This window comes from Abramis brama (assembly GCF_963993115.1).
Source record: "Abramis brama genome assembly, chromosome: 15".
NCBI lineage: Eukaryota > Metazoa > Chordata > Actinopteri > Cypriniformes > Leuciscidae > Abramis > Abramis brama.
Genome location: NC_139977.1, coordinates 32,690,152 through 32,708,242, shown reverse-complemented (window position 1 = coordinate 32,708,242; position 18,091 = coordinate 32,690,152). Strand labels below are relative to the sequence as shown.

Below are 18,091 nucleotides of genomic sequence, written 5' to 3'. Positions count from 1 at the left end.
CAGTTATAGCTAGGCAATTGCAGAGGCTACCAATAGCAAGCTAGTCTTGAAAGCACGAGATCTCACATTTGCTTCAAAGCGTCTCCAAAGCCACGCCTCAAAACACATGAACGCGCTCTGCAGAATTAGAATCAGAATCAGAAAGAGCTTTATTGGCATGTATGTTCACACACACAAGGAGTTTGTTTTGGTGACAGAAGCTTCCAGTGCAGAAGACAAGTACAGGCATAGTGTAGACAAACATAGGAATTACACAAAAATAAAATATAACACAATATTATATATAAAAAAAAAAAAAAAAATATATATATATATATATATATATATATATATATAAAAACATGATGAATTTCAACCTCCCAAAGATTTTAATGATTTATCAATTAAAGTTTGTTCGAAGAGCAAGTCATTTCTATTGATTGTTATGAAGTAAAAAAAGAGAAAAGTATTAAAAGTGTACATTTTCATCAAACTTAAAAACCAAGTTTGTGTTTTACAAAGCACAGTGTTTTACTATAGTAATAGAAACTTTATAAGGGTCTGGAATTTGATGATGTGAAATTGAAGTGTAGTTGAAATGTTAATGTTGTTTCAGCATTTACTTCAGATTGTAACATTGATGTTAACATTACATTTGTTGTATTTTTAGCATTAAATGAGGCTGCAAATATGATGTTGAACCAACATTATTGTAATATTAATTTCATGACATTCCAACAGATTTGTTTTTTCACGTTCATTTGTTCATTTATTTTCGGACAACTGTGAACTGGATCTCATAATTGTCATGTTCGGCTTTTCAAAGAAGCCCCTAAGGGGGGCATTTACGGGCCTTTGCCCCCCAGAAATGAGTCAATGGTCTAAATTTGTTTTCTTGTTCTTGTGATGTGGCCTGAAGCTGAAGAGAGAGAACAGATACACACTCACACACACACATTAAGACAAATAACCACAAAAGTCATTGCTGCGTTCGGTCTTACTCACGTTTACCAACATTGTCCTGCATCTTCTGTAAGACATTGAGCTTCAGGTTGGTCAGGTGATCTGTGAAAGTGATCGCCACACTTGGACTGGGGTCTGGATCTGGAATATATTGGGCTCTGAAACAACATTCAAGAGTCAGAGATGCTGATGGTTCAGTGTGGTTCTATAAATCGAGGGTTCTTGACTCAATTTTAAGAACCCTTTGTGCCAAAAAGTTTCAAAGGAGAAATTAATTGGTTATTTCAATTTTTTTGTAATAAAGATTACAAGCTGTTAAATGCATACATTTAATTACTTGAATGAATTAATGAATGGGTTAATTTTTTTGCCTTGTCCACATACCCACACTTGCGGTCTTGGCCTCTTGAGAGTGTGTGCACGCGACAGGAAGTAAATCCGTAAGACTGTCCCATGTCTATCCCACCGCTTCAAAGCCGTATTCGAGGCTAAGCGTATCCCATTATGTATGATGTTCGGTGATTCATGTGCCCCGAAATCGTGAGATTCGTGAGAAAACATTCCACTGTAATTTAAATTAATTAGATACATATAATTTGGTAATAAAATCATAAAGTGTTGCACATTTTATTGGTGCAAAGATGAGTATGGTGTGTGTAGGCCTATTTTGTACAACATTTGCAACTGTTTTTATCACTTAATTAGAAGCACCACAATTTAAAATGTGTGTCTTCTGTTCGTTACATAGCGACTACTGAACAGACATGTAGAAGTTTATTTTAAAATGCAAATTATTGAAAATATAATAAATAAAAGCTGATTTTTTGCAAGACTATAAGTGTGTCCCATCGAGTAATCAAAAGTTCTACACACACTTGCAGTTTTTACGCCTACTTGGGAAATAACGTCATCTGCGTTTAGATGCAGAGAGCAGAAATGATTTTAATGCACATTAAAACTCAGTGATGATCAGTACAAGGTATGATAATAGAGGGATGATGACTTTACTGTGAGAATCAATTAAATGATTTTGAGTATAAACATATTTTCACTGACATACCGATCTGATGTTCATCATAATACAGAGAATATTTAAATATATTTAAATCAGAATACACATCTAGTCTATAAGTTTACTATTGAGATGTTTATCTATATTAAGAGTATTAGGAATATATTTTGCAATTGAATTAAAAAAAAGAAAAGAATAAATACATAGGACATTTCATGAACAAATATAGCATTATAGAATCATTACAGATTAAAATTCTACAGATTCTGCATGTGGATCAAATACATAAAAAATACAAACAGAAATGTACTTGTTTGTTGTTTCTTTATTATTAACATAAAATATGATGGATAAAAGCCAAATTACAAATATCAATTTATGACAGAACCCTAACCCCAATTTCATAATAACAATAATAAAATAGCAAAATAAGTTACAGAGAACAATGTAAATAATACAAAACACCCAAATTACTGAAATTTCTTTTTCTTTTTCTTGCTTCCCTCACCTGGAATCAAATGCTGGTCTAATTTCTTTTTCTTGCTTCCCTCCACCTGCACTGAAAAAAATTATTTGTTGGATTTAATAAAAACAAATATTAAAAGTGGTTGCACACAATTGATTTTAGCTACATTTAAACAAATGCATTAAGTTGAAATTTTAGTTCAACTTAAAGGGATACTCCACCGTTTTTTCATATTAAACTATGTTATTCCCTTAACTAAGACGAGTTGATACATACCTCTCTCGTCTCAGTGCGTGCACTAAATCGCTCTGTCTTGCGGCGAAACTTTGTTAGCCCAGTTCATTCAATATGTGCCAAGCAGAGAAGCTACCAAACACCTCCACGTTTTCCCTAATTAAATACAGTTACTCGCGTAGTGTAACTCGACCTAGGACGGTGACACAAAACAAAACATTGCGCTTTTCTAAGCGTGTAAAATGGATAACTATATTGTATGGCGGAATACCATAGCAAGTGCTTGGAAGCACTTCGACTTCGGCGCAGTAATATCTTCACTCGTGAAAAATCCTCTCACCGGTCCCCGCTCCCTCTAGTGAAGATATTACTGCGCCGAAGTCGAAGTGCTTCCAAGCACTTGCTATGGTATTCCGCCATACAATATAGTTATCCATTTTACACGCTTAGAAAAGCGCAATGTTTTGTTTTGTGTCACCGTCCTAGGTCGAGTTACACTACGCGAGTAACTGTATTTAATTAGGGAAAACGTGGAGGTGTTTGGTAGCTTCTCTGCTTGGCACATATTGAATGAACTGGGCTAACAAAGTTTCGCCGCAAGACAGAGCGATTTAGTGCACGCACTGAGACGAGAGAGGTATGTATCAACTCGTCTTAGTTAAGGGAATAACATAGTTTAAAGGTGCCATAGAATGTGAAATTGAATTTATCTTGGCATAGTTAAATAACAAGAGTTCAGTACATGGACATGACATACAGTGAGTCTCAAACACCATAGTTTTCTCTTTCTTATTTAAATCTCGTTTTTGAAAAACACCCCTGAAAAACGGGCGAATCTCCACATAACACCAACTGTGACGAAACCGATGGGATCATTAATATGTACGCCTCTAAAAATTTGCATATGCCAGCCCATGCTCAGTGCCAGGCGAAACTGCACAGCCGAATCATCAGAAGTTCTGCAGGTGAAGAAACAAGCAGGAGGAGGATCATAGGGAAAATGGCAGATCTATCTATAATCTATCTATCTATAATCGGATACCGCTACAGTTTAATTCGAAGTTGTTTAGTTGCTCTGCCCATTTCACCACGGACTGTTACAACAATATCAAGCAGCCAGGCTTCTCTCGGCGTCTCAAACGGACGAAGGGGGCAATTTCAACTAACGTTATATTCCCGCAAGCGGCAAGTAGGGATTTTATTAACGATAATTTACATTGTGTTATCTAGATCCAGCGCGATATTGTTTTTTCCTCGAGAGACATCATGGCTTGCAAACGAGCGAACGAAGCATGGCAGTTGCTCAGTGTTTGGTTGTACAAATGAACACAAAAATATTTTTTTGCTCCTTCATCCGAGCCTCTGGAGAACCAGTGGGTTATGTGAATTTCTGATGTGTAATTGTTCAAATTCAGACAGATAATCTTTCTTTCAAAGTCGTTCAACACTGTTTATGCAGCATCAGTAAATCGCGTTGCAGTGATAAGATCTTCATTCACGCGATCAACAGGCTGTCATCTGCTCAGTGCTCATCACTGAAACCTTTTATGTGATGGGAATAGATCTAAATACTTTAAAAAAAACTTCTCATGATTCGTTAATCCCGATAGCTGTAATAGTAAAAACATATAAAAGCTGTAATAGTAAAAGTTTTCCAGATAGCTCTACATGTAATGCCAGATATTTCATATGCAAGCATGTCAGCCAATCACAGCAGTGGGCAACAACACTGAAGTCTCACAGCAGACACGCCCCTTCAAACAGAGTGTTCAAATCAGGGGATGAAATCAGGCTAGGAAATATGCCTTTTATTTCTAAATTATAACAAATTTTGATCTAAAAAACATACTAACATTATAAGGGCACCCCAGGAAACATTATAAAATAATAAAATAATCCATTCTATGGCACCTTTAATATGAAAAAACGGTGGAGTATCCCTTTAAAGGTAGCGGGTATGGGATTTGCAAAACGGCCGGCAGATTTTGAAAATATACAACTCAAATGGTCCTACCTTCTTTCCTCCAAAGCTGGCCCTGACTCCACCCATGTGTGTGTGCGCGCGCGCGGGGGATGGGGGGTGGGGGGGTATGGTACGACCATTTGATTGACGAACTTACTGTCCAATGATTCTAGTCAAGTCAAGTCAAGTTTATTTATATAGCGCTTTTAACAACATAGATTGTATCAAAGCAGCTTCACAGTATTAAGTTAAAACAATACATCAATGTTTGTTTCTAGTGGAACGTTCACGTTTGGTAATGCTGATCAATAGTATTGTTGATTGATTAATTAAATTAAATATCCCCAAATATCCCCAACTGAGCAAGCCAAAGGCAACAGTGGCAAGGAACCGAAAAACTCCATCAGGTGACCTAATGGAGAAAAAAAAAAACCTTGGGAGAACCCAGGCTCAGTCGGGGCCAGTTCTCCTCTGGCGTTTATGAACTAGAGGTTGGATTTAACTGTAAGATTAAAAGTATTATATGAATGCCTGGCCGAAAAGATGCGTCTTTAATCTAGTTTTAAACTGGGAGAGCGAGTCTGAGCAACGAACAGTATCAGGAAGACTATTCCAGAGTTTTGGAGCTAAATGTGAAAATGCTCTCCCTCCTTTGGTGGATCTGGATATCCTAGGTATGACCAAAAGCCTCGAATTTAGTGATCTTAAAGAGCGCGATGGATTATAGGGCGATAGAAGATCGGTTAAATAGACTGGAGCTAAGCCGTTTAGGGCTTTATAAGTCAGTAGCAATACCTTGTAATTAATACGGAACTTTATAGGTAACCAATGTAGTGATGATAAAATTGGTGTTATATGATCATATTTTCTTGATCTAGTTAGAACTCTAGCGGCTGCATTTTGGACTAACTGTAGCTTGTTTATTGAGGTTGCAGGACAACCAGCTAATAAAGCATTAAAGTAATCTAGTCAATTTGGATAATTTAGCGTTTTCAAGGTGATTTTCAAGGTGATTCTAGGTGGTCTTGGAAATGATTGACTGGAGTTTTTCGAGTCCTGCCCGTTCCACAGATGATTAAATTGCTTAATTTTCATTTCAGTGCTTCTAACTCAGTGGCTGTAAGTGGGTTAGGAATAGGATTTCAAGTGATTTTGAAAAAATGGACAAAAAAGAGAATCACATACCCCACCCTTAATGCATTTGTTTAAATGTAGCAAAAATCAATTGTGTGCAACACTTACGATAAAAATATTGATTAAATTCAACGAATAATTTTTTTCAGTGAATCAAATGCTGGTCTAATTTATTTTTCTTGCTTCCTCCAGCTGGAATCAAATGCAGGTCTAATTTCTTTTTCTTGCTTCCTCCAGCTGGAATCAAATGCAGGTCTAATTTCTTTTTCTTGCTTCCTCCAGCTGGAATCAAATGCAGGTCTAATTTCTTTTTCTTGCTTCCTCCAGCTGGAATCAAATGCAGGTCTAATTTCTTTTTCTTGCTTCCTCCAGCTGGAATCAAATGCTGGTCTAATTTCTTTTTCTTTTTCTTGCTTCCCCCATCTTGAATCAAATGCTGGTCTAAAGTCTTTTTCTTTTTCTTGCTTCCTCCACCTGGAATCAAATGCTGGTCTAATTTCTTTTTCTTTTTCTTTTTCTTGCTTGGATTCGATGTTGAGGTCTGAAGCTGAAGAGAGAGAACAGATACACACTCATTCACACAGATTAAGACAAATAATCACAGAAGTCATTGCTGTGTCTGTCATACTCACTTTTACCAACATTGTCCTGCATCTTCTGTAAGACATTGAGCTTCAGGTTGGTCAGGTGATCTGTGAAAGTGATCATCACACTTGGACTGGGGTCTGGATCTGGAATATATTGGGCTCTGAAACAACATTCAAGAGTCAGAGATGCTACTCATCGAAAAAGGGATATAGAATTCTAGGGTTCTTGACTCAATTTTAAGAACCCCTTATGCCAAAAAGTTTCTAAGGAGAAATGTCTTACATTTTTTACTCTCATGTTTAATTGGTTATTTAAATTTTTTGGATGATAAAGTTTACAAGCTTTTAAATTCATAAAATGTAATTACTTGAATGAATGAATGAATGAATGGGTTAATTTAAACTAAATCCATAAAATGATGGGAACCTCTAAAAGGTTCTATATAAGAATCGTCTGACGGAACCCTTTAAGATTCCGTATAAACCCTCTTCTTGATTTGAGTGTGATGATTTGAGTTTAGAAGCACAGAGACAAACAAACACAAACCTTTGCAATGTGGCCTTAAAGTTCTGTAAAGAAAAATAAAAAAAATTATATTATTCAGCAAAACTGAGTTTGGCTTAAATCTCTGAAATTGACATTCATATCATTGGAGAATAATGAAGATTCATTGACACCTGCAGGAATGAAAAATCTTCAGCCTTCATCTGCTCCTCGATGTCTCTGATTGTAATTCTGAGAGATGAAATCTGTTTGATCGCCTCTTCAATCTTCTTCTTCATCTTCTGACTCCTCTTCTCCTCTTCCTCTCTCAGCGCTGTTATTCTGGCCACTTCTTCATCATGTAAAAGCTGGTGAAGTTTATCAAACTCTTCTTTAATCTGAGTCTCTATGCATTGAGCGTGAAACTGAAATGAAAGACACAACAATATTGGCCAAACTAGATCTAAATCAGTATCGATCCGGGTTACTTGACTGTAACCCTGTTCCCTGAAAAAGCAGAACGAGATGCTGCGCTGCTTAGTGCATTGGGAGCGTCTTTAAACGTGACCAGCTGTGAATATTGAGTGTAACACGTGAATAGAATTGACCCGGAGGTATCATAGCCTCGTTCACGCGCCTCATAGGCAAGAGCAATAGCATCCCTGACCCAATGTGACATGGTCTGCTTGGTGGCGGCCGCCCCCTTGTTACGGCCCCCATAACAGACAAACAGTAGCTCTGACTTATGCCACTGGCTATTGCAGTGGATGTAGGCCTGAAAAGCACAGACTGGACACAGTCTGTTAGATCTCTCCTGCTCCGGCGTTGTGAATGGCGGAGGGCAGAAGGTCTCGAGAGTGACCGGATGTACAGTTGAGAAAGGAATCTTAGGCAGATAGTCAGTATGAGGATGCTTCAAGTTATAGCCATAAGAAAAAACATCTTTAGGGTCAGAAGTTTGTCAGACACTGACTCTGGAGGTGCAAAGGGGGTCTCAACCAGACCCTCGAGGACTATAGCCAAGTCTCATGAAGGGATCTTGGTTTTAACGGGAGGACTCAGCCGCCTGGCTCCACGAACGAAGCTGGTGAGCAGAGAATGTTTCTCAAGTGGCACCCCGTCAATCAAGGCGTGGCAAGCCGATAAAGCGGCCACATAAACGCTGAGAGTGGCGGGGCATGTGCCTGCTGATCATTTTTTCTGCCGGAAGTCCAGAACTGAAGCAATCTGTCAGTTAACTGGATCTGCATTACGTGCAGTGCACCACCTTTCAAAGACACCCCATTTATTGGCATAACTTCCTCTAGTGGAGGGAGCCCTAGCACTGAGAATGGTCTCTATGATATCAGCTGAAAACCCAGTGTCCCTCAGTTGGTACCCTTCCGGGGCCAAGCATGAAGGTTCCACAACTCGGGCTGGGGATATTGTCCCCTGAGTTTGAGACTGAAGGTCCGTCCTGTTCAGTATCACCCAGTGCGAGCCGTCGAGGAGAGATATTATTTCCGAGAACCAAACTGTTCAGCCAACAAGGCGCTATCAGTAAGAGGCAAGGACCCTTGATCATGAACCTTGGCCAGGACTCCTAAGGATGTAAATCGTCCTAAGGGACAGGAACTTGTCCTGACCCTAAAGCAGAGCCTGCTGCGCTCGCCTGTTAGAAGGCATGAACACCGTCCGCCTGGCGATTTTTGTAGGCGACCACCATAGTATTGGACTACCTGCGCTAGGACATGATAGTATGGCAGTGCCAAAAATACAGTCATCCATTTGAAGCAATCGATGTGCCAATCAAGATGACGCCTCACCAGAACCCTTGGGCTGGACGACCACTTAAGACTGCTACCCAGCCCGACAGGGAGACGTCTGTCGTTAGCATTCTGCGACGACAAGACGCACCTAGTGTGGGACCCAAGGCAAGGAACCGGGTTCTGAACCACGAAGAAAGGGAACGAAGCCACAACGCGTAACTCTTACCATAAACATGGATTTTTAGAAAGGACACAAAGCACTTTTATTTGCCTTTAGAGATTGTATAGATGAAATCGCTCAGTTTTGAGCCACAACTGCTTTCCTGTAGCTCAAACAGTAGAGTGTTGGTGCTTGCAACGCCAAGGTCATAGGTTCGATTCCCAGGGAAAGCAAGAATTGATAAGAATGTAAATGTGTGCCTTGAAATGCAATGTAAGTTGTTTTGGATAAAAGCACCTGCCAAATGCATAAATGTAAATGTAAATGTAACTGAAGTGGTCCCATGTGCAAAAGGCCCAGAGGGATCTCTGTGGACGCAGCTGCCATGAGACCTCTGTAATGTTCTGACCTAGCCAGATGTTGCTTAGGGTGATTAAAATGGTCTTGACACGAGGGGGAGACAGATGTGCCCCAGACGATGACAGAGTCCCATTTAACCCCCAAGCACGTTACCCTCTGGGCAGGATAGAGAAGGATCTTCTTGGCATTGCATCTTGAGAGAAAATGAGCGGGGATTGATCTCGATGTCGAAGCAAAAGCTCTTGAGACTGGGCCAGTATCAGCCAACCGTCTATGTAACATGGCTAGGTCGGATGGAAGGACCCGGTATTGGTAAGCTTCAACTTCAACAACTGGTCTGATTCCCACCAGCGTGGACGTTATTATACATGGCTTGGTGGGGAGTGGTGACTCCTTAAATGACAATGAGCCCCAGAGAAAAGATAGCCCGCGAGCGTCAATTCGGACTGGCACATCATCGTATAACCACATGCCCCTGCACCCACGATAGTCTAATAAGTTGATGTCGAAGAATAAGGTTTTCTCCATGAACAAGTTAACGTCATGGAAATCCTCAAGGAGAGCAGTCTAGTTGAAATCTGGCCACTGCACGAGTCACCACCTCAAGTAACCTCTCACACACTTGCTCGGAGGCGGCACTCATAAAGTCCATAATTTTTTTAGAAAACACGAAGCACTTTAACTGTGAACATTCTACTGTGCTCGCAATCACCATGCTCAAACGCAAGGGCAGCAGGCTATTTCCTCAAACAAACAAAGCAGTAAGTGTGTGTATCCAGTTCTGACATAGGACGAGAACATGGAGGGACACATCGCTTACTCTGTTGTTGACTCGTGATTTTACTCTTTTCACTTGTTTGAAGAGAGAAAGAGAGAAAATTCTGCACACTGCCAGTTGAAAACTAACTCCTAGCAAGATCTGTAGCAGATAGAAAGGTAAGAGATGTTTCTGATGCATACATACACAAAATGGTCTCTGAAGACAAAAGACCTGACGATGCACCTGTGGCTCATCTATTTATAGCCTTGTGTCGCGGGTGCGCGCCGATGACGTCACCAACCGAGGCTATAATACCTTCGGGTCAATTCTATTGATGTGTTACACAACATATTCAGCGCAGCATCAATTGTAGCTTTTAAAAAGGGAACTATCTACACATCCAGAATTGCATTAATCACATTGTTTATTTCAAACCTTAATATCTTCAGTAGTTTTACAAAGACTCTGTTCACGATTCACAGATGTTTTCAGTTCCTCCTGTAAGCGTTCCAGTGAAGCTTTGAGTATCTCCTGAAAGAAAACAACAAAAACAGTGTCTATTGTTAAATTTGTTTTATTTTGGGATTTTTGCTTCTTTTTTTTAATATAGTACAGACAGTGAGTTTGAGCTGACAGATGCACTCATTTTTTACAACTTAATCTGATGTACTGAACTGATGTATTATTACTCTGATTTTAGTGCAAATAGGCTAAACTGCCATGTCCCCAAGTAAGCTTACATAACTTCAGCCACAAATATAAGTAATAAAAATCTAATAAATTCCATTTTTTTTAATATTGTTGTATTTTCCTATTTATAATATTCCTCACCAAAATATAGTTTTTGTTAGTAATACATTTTTAATGCTTAAAGTCTTTAAAATATGTTGTGTCCCTGAATTGAACGTCCCCCCTGTTACTCTGATGGAACATCCCTCTGAACACGCCCCTTGACTGTTCCTCTAATCACATGACTCTCAGGAAGTAGAATACTATTTGGCGGCAAACTGTCTTCAAGAAGCAGAGTAAGTATCACTCCTTAATTCACCCTTGTTTCAATGTTTCAAGAGCGGTTACCAATGTGCACGAGGTGATTCCTCAACGATGGGTAAGATCCTCTTTGGCCAAACAGAGGGCAACCTAAGGCAGGGGGTCACCGCCGCCACTGGGCATCTCCTGATGGGAGGTGTGTTATGTGAGATGTGTATGAGAGTGGAGCGGATGACTGTGAGGCCAGCAGCATCATTATATCATTAAGGGGGGATGAGCTGTGAGGAGTTACGGCAGTCTGACCCAGAAATGTGAGTTCCTCCATACCACTCACCAGGAACCGCATTACTTGGATGGCTTGTTTTTCATTGTGACAAGCGTCTGCAACTATGCCAGGGGAAAACACCCTGACGGAGATTATAGATTAAGAGCTAATGGGAATGGGCTTTCAAGAGCCAGCTGAGACCATGAGGTGATTGTAGGGATGGGGCGGATCCGATCCAGTATCGGTATCGGGACCGATACCAGCGTAATTCACGTTTTCCCGGTCCAACCTGCAGAGATATCCGATATCCATGAGTCAAGTCTGCGCTTTAACGTTGTCTGCTGAAATGACTCCAAAAGTAATTCCCGCCGGCTAGTCTGTTAGCTGGCTGCAAACTGCGGAATGGATTTCCTGAACGGAGGCACGGCTCAATGAGACACAGAGTTATGAGACACGCCCCCGCTCAGGAAATCCATTCCGCAGTTTGCAGGATAGCATTGAGCAGCATTGTGGCTAGCCAACATGTCCGCTGTGTGGAAATACTTGACACTGGAAACACCGCAGAGCAAGACAGCAAAATGCAATGTTTGCAAAGCCGAAATTCAGAGAGGCAGAAGCTCCCTTGCGTCGTACAACACAACGAACGCAATCAAACATTTAAAAAAGCACCACGTTATTGTGCGTTCACACCAAACGCGAATAGCACGTCAAATTCGCGTCTACCGCGTCTAGTTGGACGCTTGAATATTTTGAATCCATTCGCGCGTCCAGAGCGAAATTGACGCATGTAAAAAGCAAAAGTTTGAAGCGAAATTGACGCATGTCTGAGGCTAAAACCGCTTGTCTGTTAGCAAAGATGGCTGATGTTGATCGAGCATTCATCGAGAGAGTTACCGCATCGGAGCGAGGATCACCCTTCAGATAGTGTGTGTAAGATGTTTACACTTGCACTTTTCTTATATTTCAAGACTCAAGTATTTGACATTTTGGGAATGTAATAAATATTGACATGACAATCAATTTGAAACCCTTACAGTTGCATATTTGTTTTCAGAATGGGATTTTTCCTGTTAACAGGATTTCCTGTTTTTATGACTTCCTTTTCTGACCTTACTTACCTCAAGTTGCCTTTTGGGACATACATGCATACATACGTACATATCATACTTGCCTGTTGAGAGGAATTTATTTCAGCATCATATAAAATAAACAATAATGATAATAATAATATTAAAGCAAACACAGCCCTTGTATCGGAATAGTATCGTATCGGCCAATATCCAAATTCAGGTATCGGGATCGGATCGGAAGTGAAAAAATGTGGATCGGTGCACCCCTAGGTGATTGTCATTATTTGATGTGGAGACACTGACAAACTTCTTAATTTATATCAGGACCATGATGTTGGTTGCCTTATCGGCAAGAATTGTTTATGTTATAGAAGTGTTGACAAAAAGCGAACATTGAAAATGAACAGTTAACATATGTGTGTCTAGTATGAGTGTGTGTGATGGAGACATCACTTTATGTCTTGTATGAGTCCCAACTCATACAAGACATAAAATGATGTCTCCATCACACACACTCATACTAGACAAGTGAAACGACAAAACTTTAAAGAAGCTGATAATTCTGAGTCAATTTGATGAAAAGACGATACAGAACATGGGATAAGCTTTAAATGGATTGGTTTTCCAGCGCTGTCTGCAACTGGTAATTATGACTACTTTTGTCATGTATGATGTTGATCTGAATTACTCTCTGGATTAGAGTATTTATGTAAATTGGAATTGTGAAGTTGAAGACTGCTGTCCATTATGGGGTAAAAACTCTTGTCTAAATTCAACTGAGGGTCTAAATTTAAATAGACAACTAGGTGGGATCATAATGATAAACATAAAAATAACAGACTTGACGGCAGAGAGACAAAGTGACACACTGGCTAAGTCACTATCCAAATTATCCAGAGAATTCCCTCACGATAATGAAGTAGGGAACGGTAGAAGAGGGGAGTGAAAAACATAAAGGTTGTTGTGTGAGACGTGTGTGTGGATTGTAAGAAAACAATCATACTGGTTAGATGAGGCAGAGCAGAAGAAAGGAAAACATGCAGAAGGAACTGGCATGTAGAGAAATTAAACTTGTGATATGAGTAATATAATATTTTGGTTTCTGCGAAATAGTAGAGATAAGCGGGACTGAGACAATAATGATACTGTTTGTTGTATCTGCAGAATAACTATTTGATAGATGAGAAGAAATATAGTTAAAAATATCATGTTATGAAAACAAGGGATTTATGTAACTATTTATGAACAACTGTTAAGACAAATTAAGTTAAAATAGTATGAAAAGTGTTTCAGATTAAAAATAATATGGCATTGATTAACACTAACAGGGATTAACATGATATAAAGATATGGGATGAACAAAAGTTTTATTAAGTAACATTTAGGAACAATTCTATATTTCAGTTGAAAAATAATGATTGAAATGATGATGTGAATTTATTTTCTTTTATTTCTATTTTTGAAAAAAAAAAAGTTCAAGATGTTATACAATTAAGATGGTACATGCTATGTGACTGTAAACTGAAGGATGATTTCAGTAGAAACTTAAAGTGCTTAGATGGATTATTTTGGGTCTTAATTATTATTATTTTATTTTTTTGTTTAGTTTTAGTTAGACAACCATTGTGTTTTGAACCTAAAGGGTCTATAAAGGGGGAAGTCCATCCATCTTCGTTTATTAAAATGAATTGAAAATCATAGTTTTATAAAAACTAGTGCATATATTCTGGTATTTATGATTACAGACAAGGTCTGTATTTATGATCTGAGTAGTGACTGCGGGTCTAGCCCATGCTAGGAATACAGCAACAGTGCTTGCTTATTTAACCCGGCTTCCAGAGAACAAATATGTACTTGTTTTTTAATCAGTTACGTTGATGATAAAACCAAATTAGCCAAGATGAATGATTGCTGTGTAAGTAAAGACAGCTCTGTCCAAAGGTTCTGGAGATAAATAATGTATGTGTTATGTAGGATATTTTTATGTATTAAGTCTTTGAAGGAAAAAGATCTTGTTTGTTTTATAATTTTTTTAACCTGACAGAGAAGCATGGGGCAGAAACCTTACATTTTGAAGCAGCCTTTATGGAAAGACCAGGGGCCTGATGTATAAACGTTGCGTACGCACAAAATGGGCATAGAAATATGCGTACGCATTTTTCCACGCACATATCGGGATTTATAAAAAATAAACTTGGCGTAAATAAGTGCGCACCGTAAGGATGCTCTTGACCGTGCGTACGCACTCTTTTAGAAGAGTATGTGTTTTGGCGACACCAACTGGCCCAAATAGCAATAACTATTTAAAATGAAAAACTTCTAAATTATCCTATTACATCACCCAATAAATCAAATTGCATCAACCTGCACAACCGTTGCGTACCTTAAACCACAACCGTTAACCATTGGAGTTATGTCTTTTTGGTCACTTTTAGAATTTAGAATTAAAATTAAACATAATACAGAAAGATAATACAAATATAATTTCACTCACCAAGCCTGTCACTTGAAGCAAATATCCATTCCTTCTTAAATGTCCGCGCCAGCGAGCGCGATGGGCCGTTTAGTGAAACTGACGCAGTTTAAATAAATAAAATAATGATTTAAACTATGTTTTACTTCTGATTTAAACATTTAGATTAAATATGCCATTCAAATTATGGAGTTAAACACTTAAACATGAAATCATACTGAAAAGTTACAACATTTTTTTATATTCAATCAATAGAAATATTTGTTGTGGATGCGATGCGTTTGAACACTTTTCCTGTGGCGTGCTGTGTTTTAATGTTTTAACCACAGAGATAATTGCTTATCATGATAATACCAGATTGTCTGAGAAAATAGTTTCGTGCAAATAATGCACAAGGTCTATCCGTTTCCATTAAAAATAGAAATCAATTAAAAATACAATTCGGCCAGTGGAAAAGATTGAGAAAAAAAAAACTTTCTCTGAAATGTATTTTACACTATTTGATTTATGTATTCAAAAACAAGGCAAGGATAGGCAACTACTTGATTTTTATTAATGTAATGTGTCTTGTACCGTTAAACGTTATCACGTGGATGAATAATTATATGCAAATGACATGCAGATGAGGATATGCATAGTAAAACTAGGCGTTAGTAAGCTCCATATATGGTTATTTCGGGGAGGAGACGCATGTGCGCACAATCTTCCGCTGACTGGGATTTATAAAGTGAATTCTGCGCAGGTTCTGGCGTACGAACGGTTTTATAAGTCTGAATATTTTTTTGCGTACGCCATTTTTGGCTTTCGGGCGCATGTACACTTTTAGTAAGGATCCTACGCACAGTTTTATAAATGAGGCCCCAGGTGTGGTATGTTTAGGACCCCCACATTGGTCTAAAACGGGGGACTGTCGGGGCTGGATTGGAATCCACTGCTGCTTCAATGTAATGAGTGATTAATAATCAGGGATAAGCATTTCTACATAAATCATTTCTATATTCAGTGAGTGATTCAAATATGCTTTTAATCATATGTTTGCTGTGAGTGTTAACCAGCTGCTTTTAGGTACATTCTGATGTGACCCTCAACATGTGTTGTCTATATATCTGTTTCACGTGACTTCCCCTGATTTACAGAATTGTACCTCTTTCATGTGTATTTCTCTAAAAACTAAAGTGAATAGTATCTGTACTTCTTCCTGAGGAGGGACTGTATTATCAGTATGTTTGGGTAGTTTGTCCTGATGATAGTTAGCTCAGGCCCTCTTCAACCTTGGAGAAACTGTGATTCGCTAGTGCTTTTGTGTGTGTGTTGGCTGTTCTGTTCAGGTCTTGTATAGGAGCTATATGGGACACTTCGGCATGCAACAACAGACCCAAAGACGCCTTTCTCCGACCTCCGAGGTCACCGCAGACCTAAATCTAGGAATCGTGCGACAGCTATCTTGACTACTGGTGACATACTCTCCTGTCTATCCATGTGTGGAAATTAGCTTAGACTATATGTGTTTTTAGTCAATCAGAAACTGCAACTAAGCAATGACGTAGCTTAGACCTTGGTGTAGGGTATAACTGCTGTGATCTTTGTAACTGTAAGCAGGGCGGCATACAAACTCCTGTCTGAGTCTTTGAAGCTGACTTCTGCTGATGAAACTGCAAACTATCTTCAGTAAAACTTTTCTTCAATTTATTATAATTCTGACTCCGGGTCTTCTTTCAAACATCTGGTCCATGGCTCCTTTAACTGTTACCCTCTACACCTCAATAAAGAGAAGGAAATGTAGAGAAAGGACAGAGAGGAAGGAAGAAAACAGAGAATCTTTTTATTTTAAAAAGAAATGTGTTGAAATTAACACTCTGCCTTAAAATACAAGATAATGCTTGTTAATGAAAACTTTGTTAATGAAATACATTTGCCGGGTAAAGTGAGGGACATTTTTGCTCTTAGAAAATGTAAATATTACAATAACTGAGAATTCAAAACATTTATCAATTGAGATGAGAAAGTCATGTGACAGGGTGGACATTTGGCCTTTGCATGCATGAAGAATTTGGTAAAAATTATTAAAGAGTCATATCCTGAGCTGGACCAATATATTGTTCTTGTAGTGTAACAAACCATTCTTCAGATAAAATGATTAAATCATTTAAATTTTTAGCTTTTTTTTTTCATAGAAATTTACCAAGCTGAAATGGCACAGATAGTAGGTATGACGCATCTTGCCCTTAACTAACATACATGTTTAAGAACATTAAAATAAAACAACTGCGACACGGTCTTTAACCGGGCTACGTTAGCCTGAAATATGTAAACAAGGGAGGCAACGCTGGCTGACAACACTAATCCTAAAATATTAGCAGATTTTTATCTTTTAAAAACAACATTGCTGTAACTACATACACATACTACATTCACATATCTGTGTATTATATAGATATTGTAAATCAATGCATTTATTGATTACAAAGTGGCCCTCCAGGAGCAGGATTGAAGACCTCGATATGAATAGCTGAAGCTCTTCCTGGAACTATCTGAAGTCTGCGCGAATCACGTGACGATCAAGCATTTGAGGATTTTCGTGATCGCAACTATCTCTCTATATGGCTCTGCAGTTAAATTCAAACTATTTTAAGGCATGAATGTTTTTTTTTTTTCACAGGAAATAAACTTTAAATATGTAATTTTGGTGATCAAAGATGAGTTTTAACTGGGATAAAATTATTGATTACAGGGAGACTAACAGATCTGGAAAGAAGAAATGTGTGAATTGTTCCTGTTTAAATCCCTCACGAGTATTTTTTTTTTTTCAGTATTAGTTTGTCAAAGTGAAATTGTCTGTCAATTATTGATATTTGATTCAATCAAATGTTTTAAACATCATTTGTCTGACCTTATTATCCGCGACAGCTTCATCTACAGGACTGAATCTGTGGTTGGCGTGTTTTTTGGAGTCTCGACACACCAAACACACGGGCTGTTGATCATCCAGACAGAAGAGTTTGAGCTTCTCATTGTGATCTCTACAGACCGTTTCACCTTCAGATGAAGATCTCTGTCTGCTCTCCTGTTGAAAACTCTCACACAGGTTCCTCAAAGCCAAATTTACCGGAGGACGATCATTTGAAGATGTTGTTCGGCAAACCGGACATACTTTAAATGTTTGATTTTCCCAAACCCTCTGAATACAGATTGAACAAAAACTGTGGCTACACGAAAGAATAACAGGGTTGACAAAAATGTCACAGCACACTGGACAAGAGAAATCCTCCTCAGACAAAGAACTAGATGCCATTTTTCAAAGTTCCTTAGAAATGAATCTCAAAGTTAAGTTTCACTTTCAGTTAAAGCTAGGGTAGGCAGTTTCAGAGAGGGTACCAATAGCAAGCTAGTCTTGAAAGCACGAGATCCCACACTCGCTTCAGAGCGTCTCCAAAGCCACGCCT

At 38.7% G+C, this 18,091-nt stretch overlaps 1 protein-coding gene across 3 annotated transcripts; it reads right to left on the bottom strand.

Moving 5' to 3' along the window:
- Positions 1–369: 369 nt before the first annotated feature.
- Positions 370–18,088, bottom strand: LOC311097538 (E3 ubiquitin-protein ligase TRIM17-like). 3 transcript variants are annotated; one of them, XR_014609276.1, is made up of 9 exons: positions 17,539–18,088; positions 10,286–10,381; positions 7,017–7,247; positions 6,886–6,908; positions 6,384–6,499; positions 2,463–6,298; positions 1,327–1,507; positions 985–1,100; positions 371–898 (listed from the first exon to the last, which is right to left on the bottom strand). XR_014609276.1 is itself a non-coding variant. In XM_084137303.1 (6 exons), exons 1-6 carry the CDS (start codon positions 17,938–17,940, stop codon positions 5,922–5,924), a joined length of 1,245 nt encoding a protein of 414 aa, XP_083993429.1. In that variant the 5' UTR covers positions 17,941–18,088; the 3' UTR covers positions 2,260–5,921. The 3 variants fall into 3 exon arrangements, 1 of the variants encoding a protein (XP_083993429.1); XR_014609275.1 differs by having other exon boundaries at positions 370–1,100; XM_084137303.1 differs by lacking the exons at positions 371–898; positions 985–1,100; positions 1,327–1,507 and having other exon boundaries at positions 2,260–6,298.
- Between the last annotated feature and the right edge of the window lie 3 nt (positions 18,089–18,091).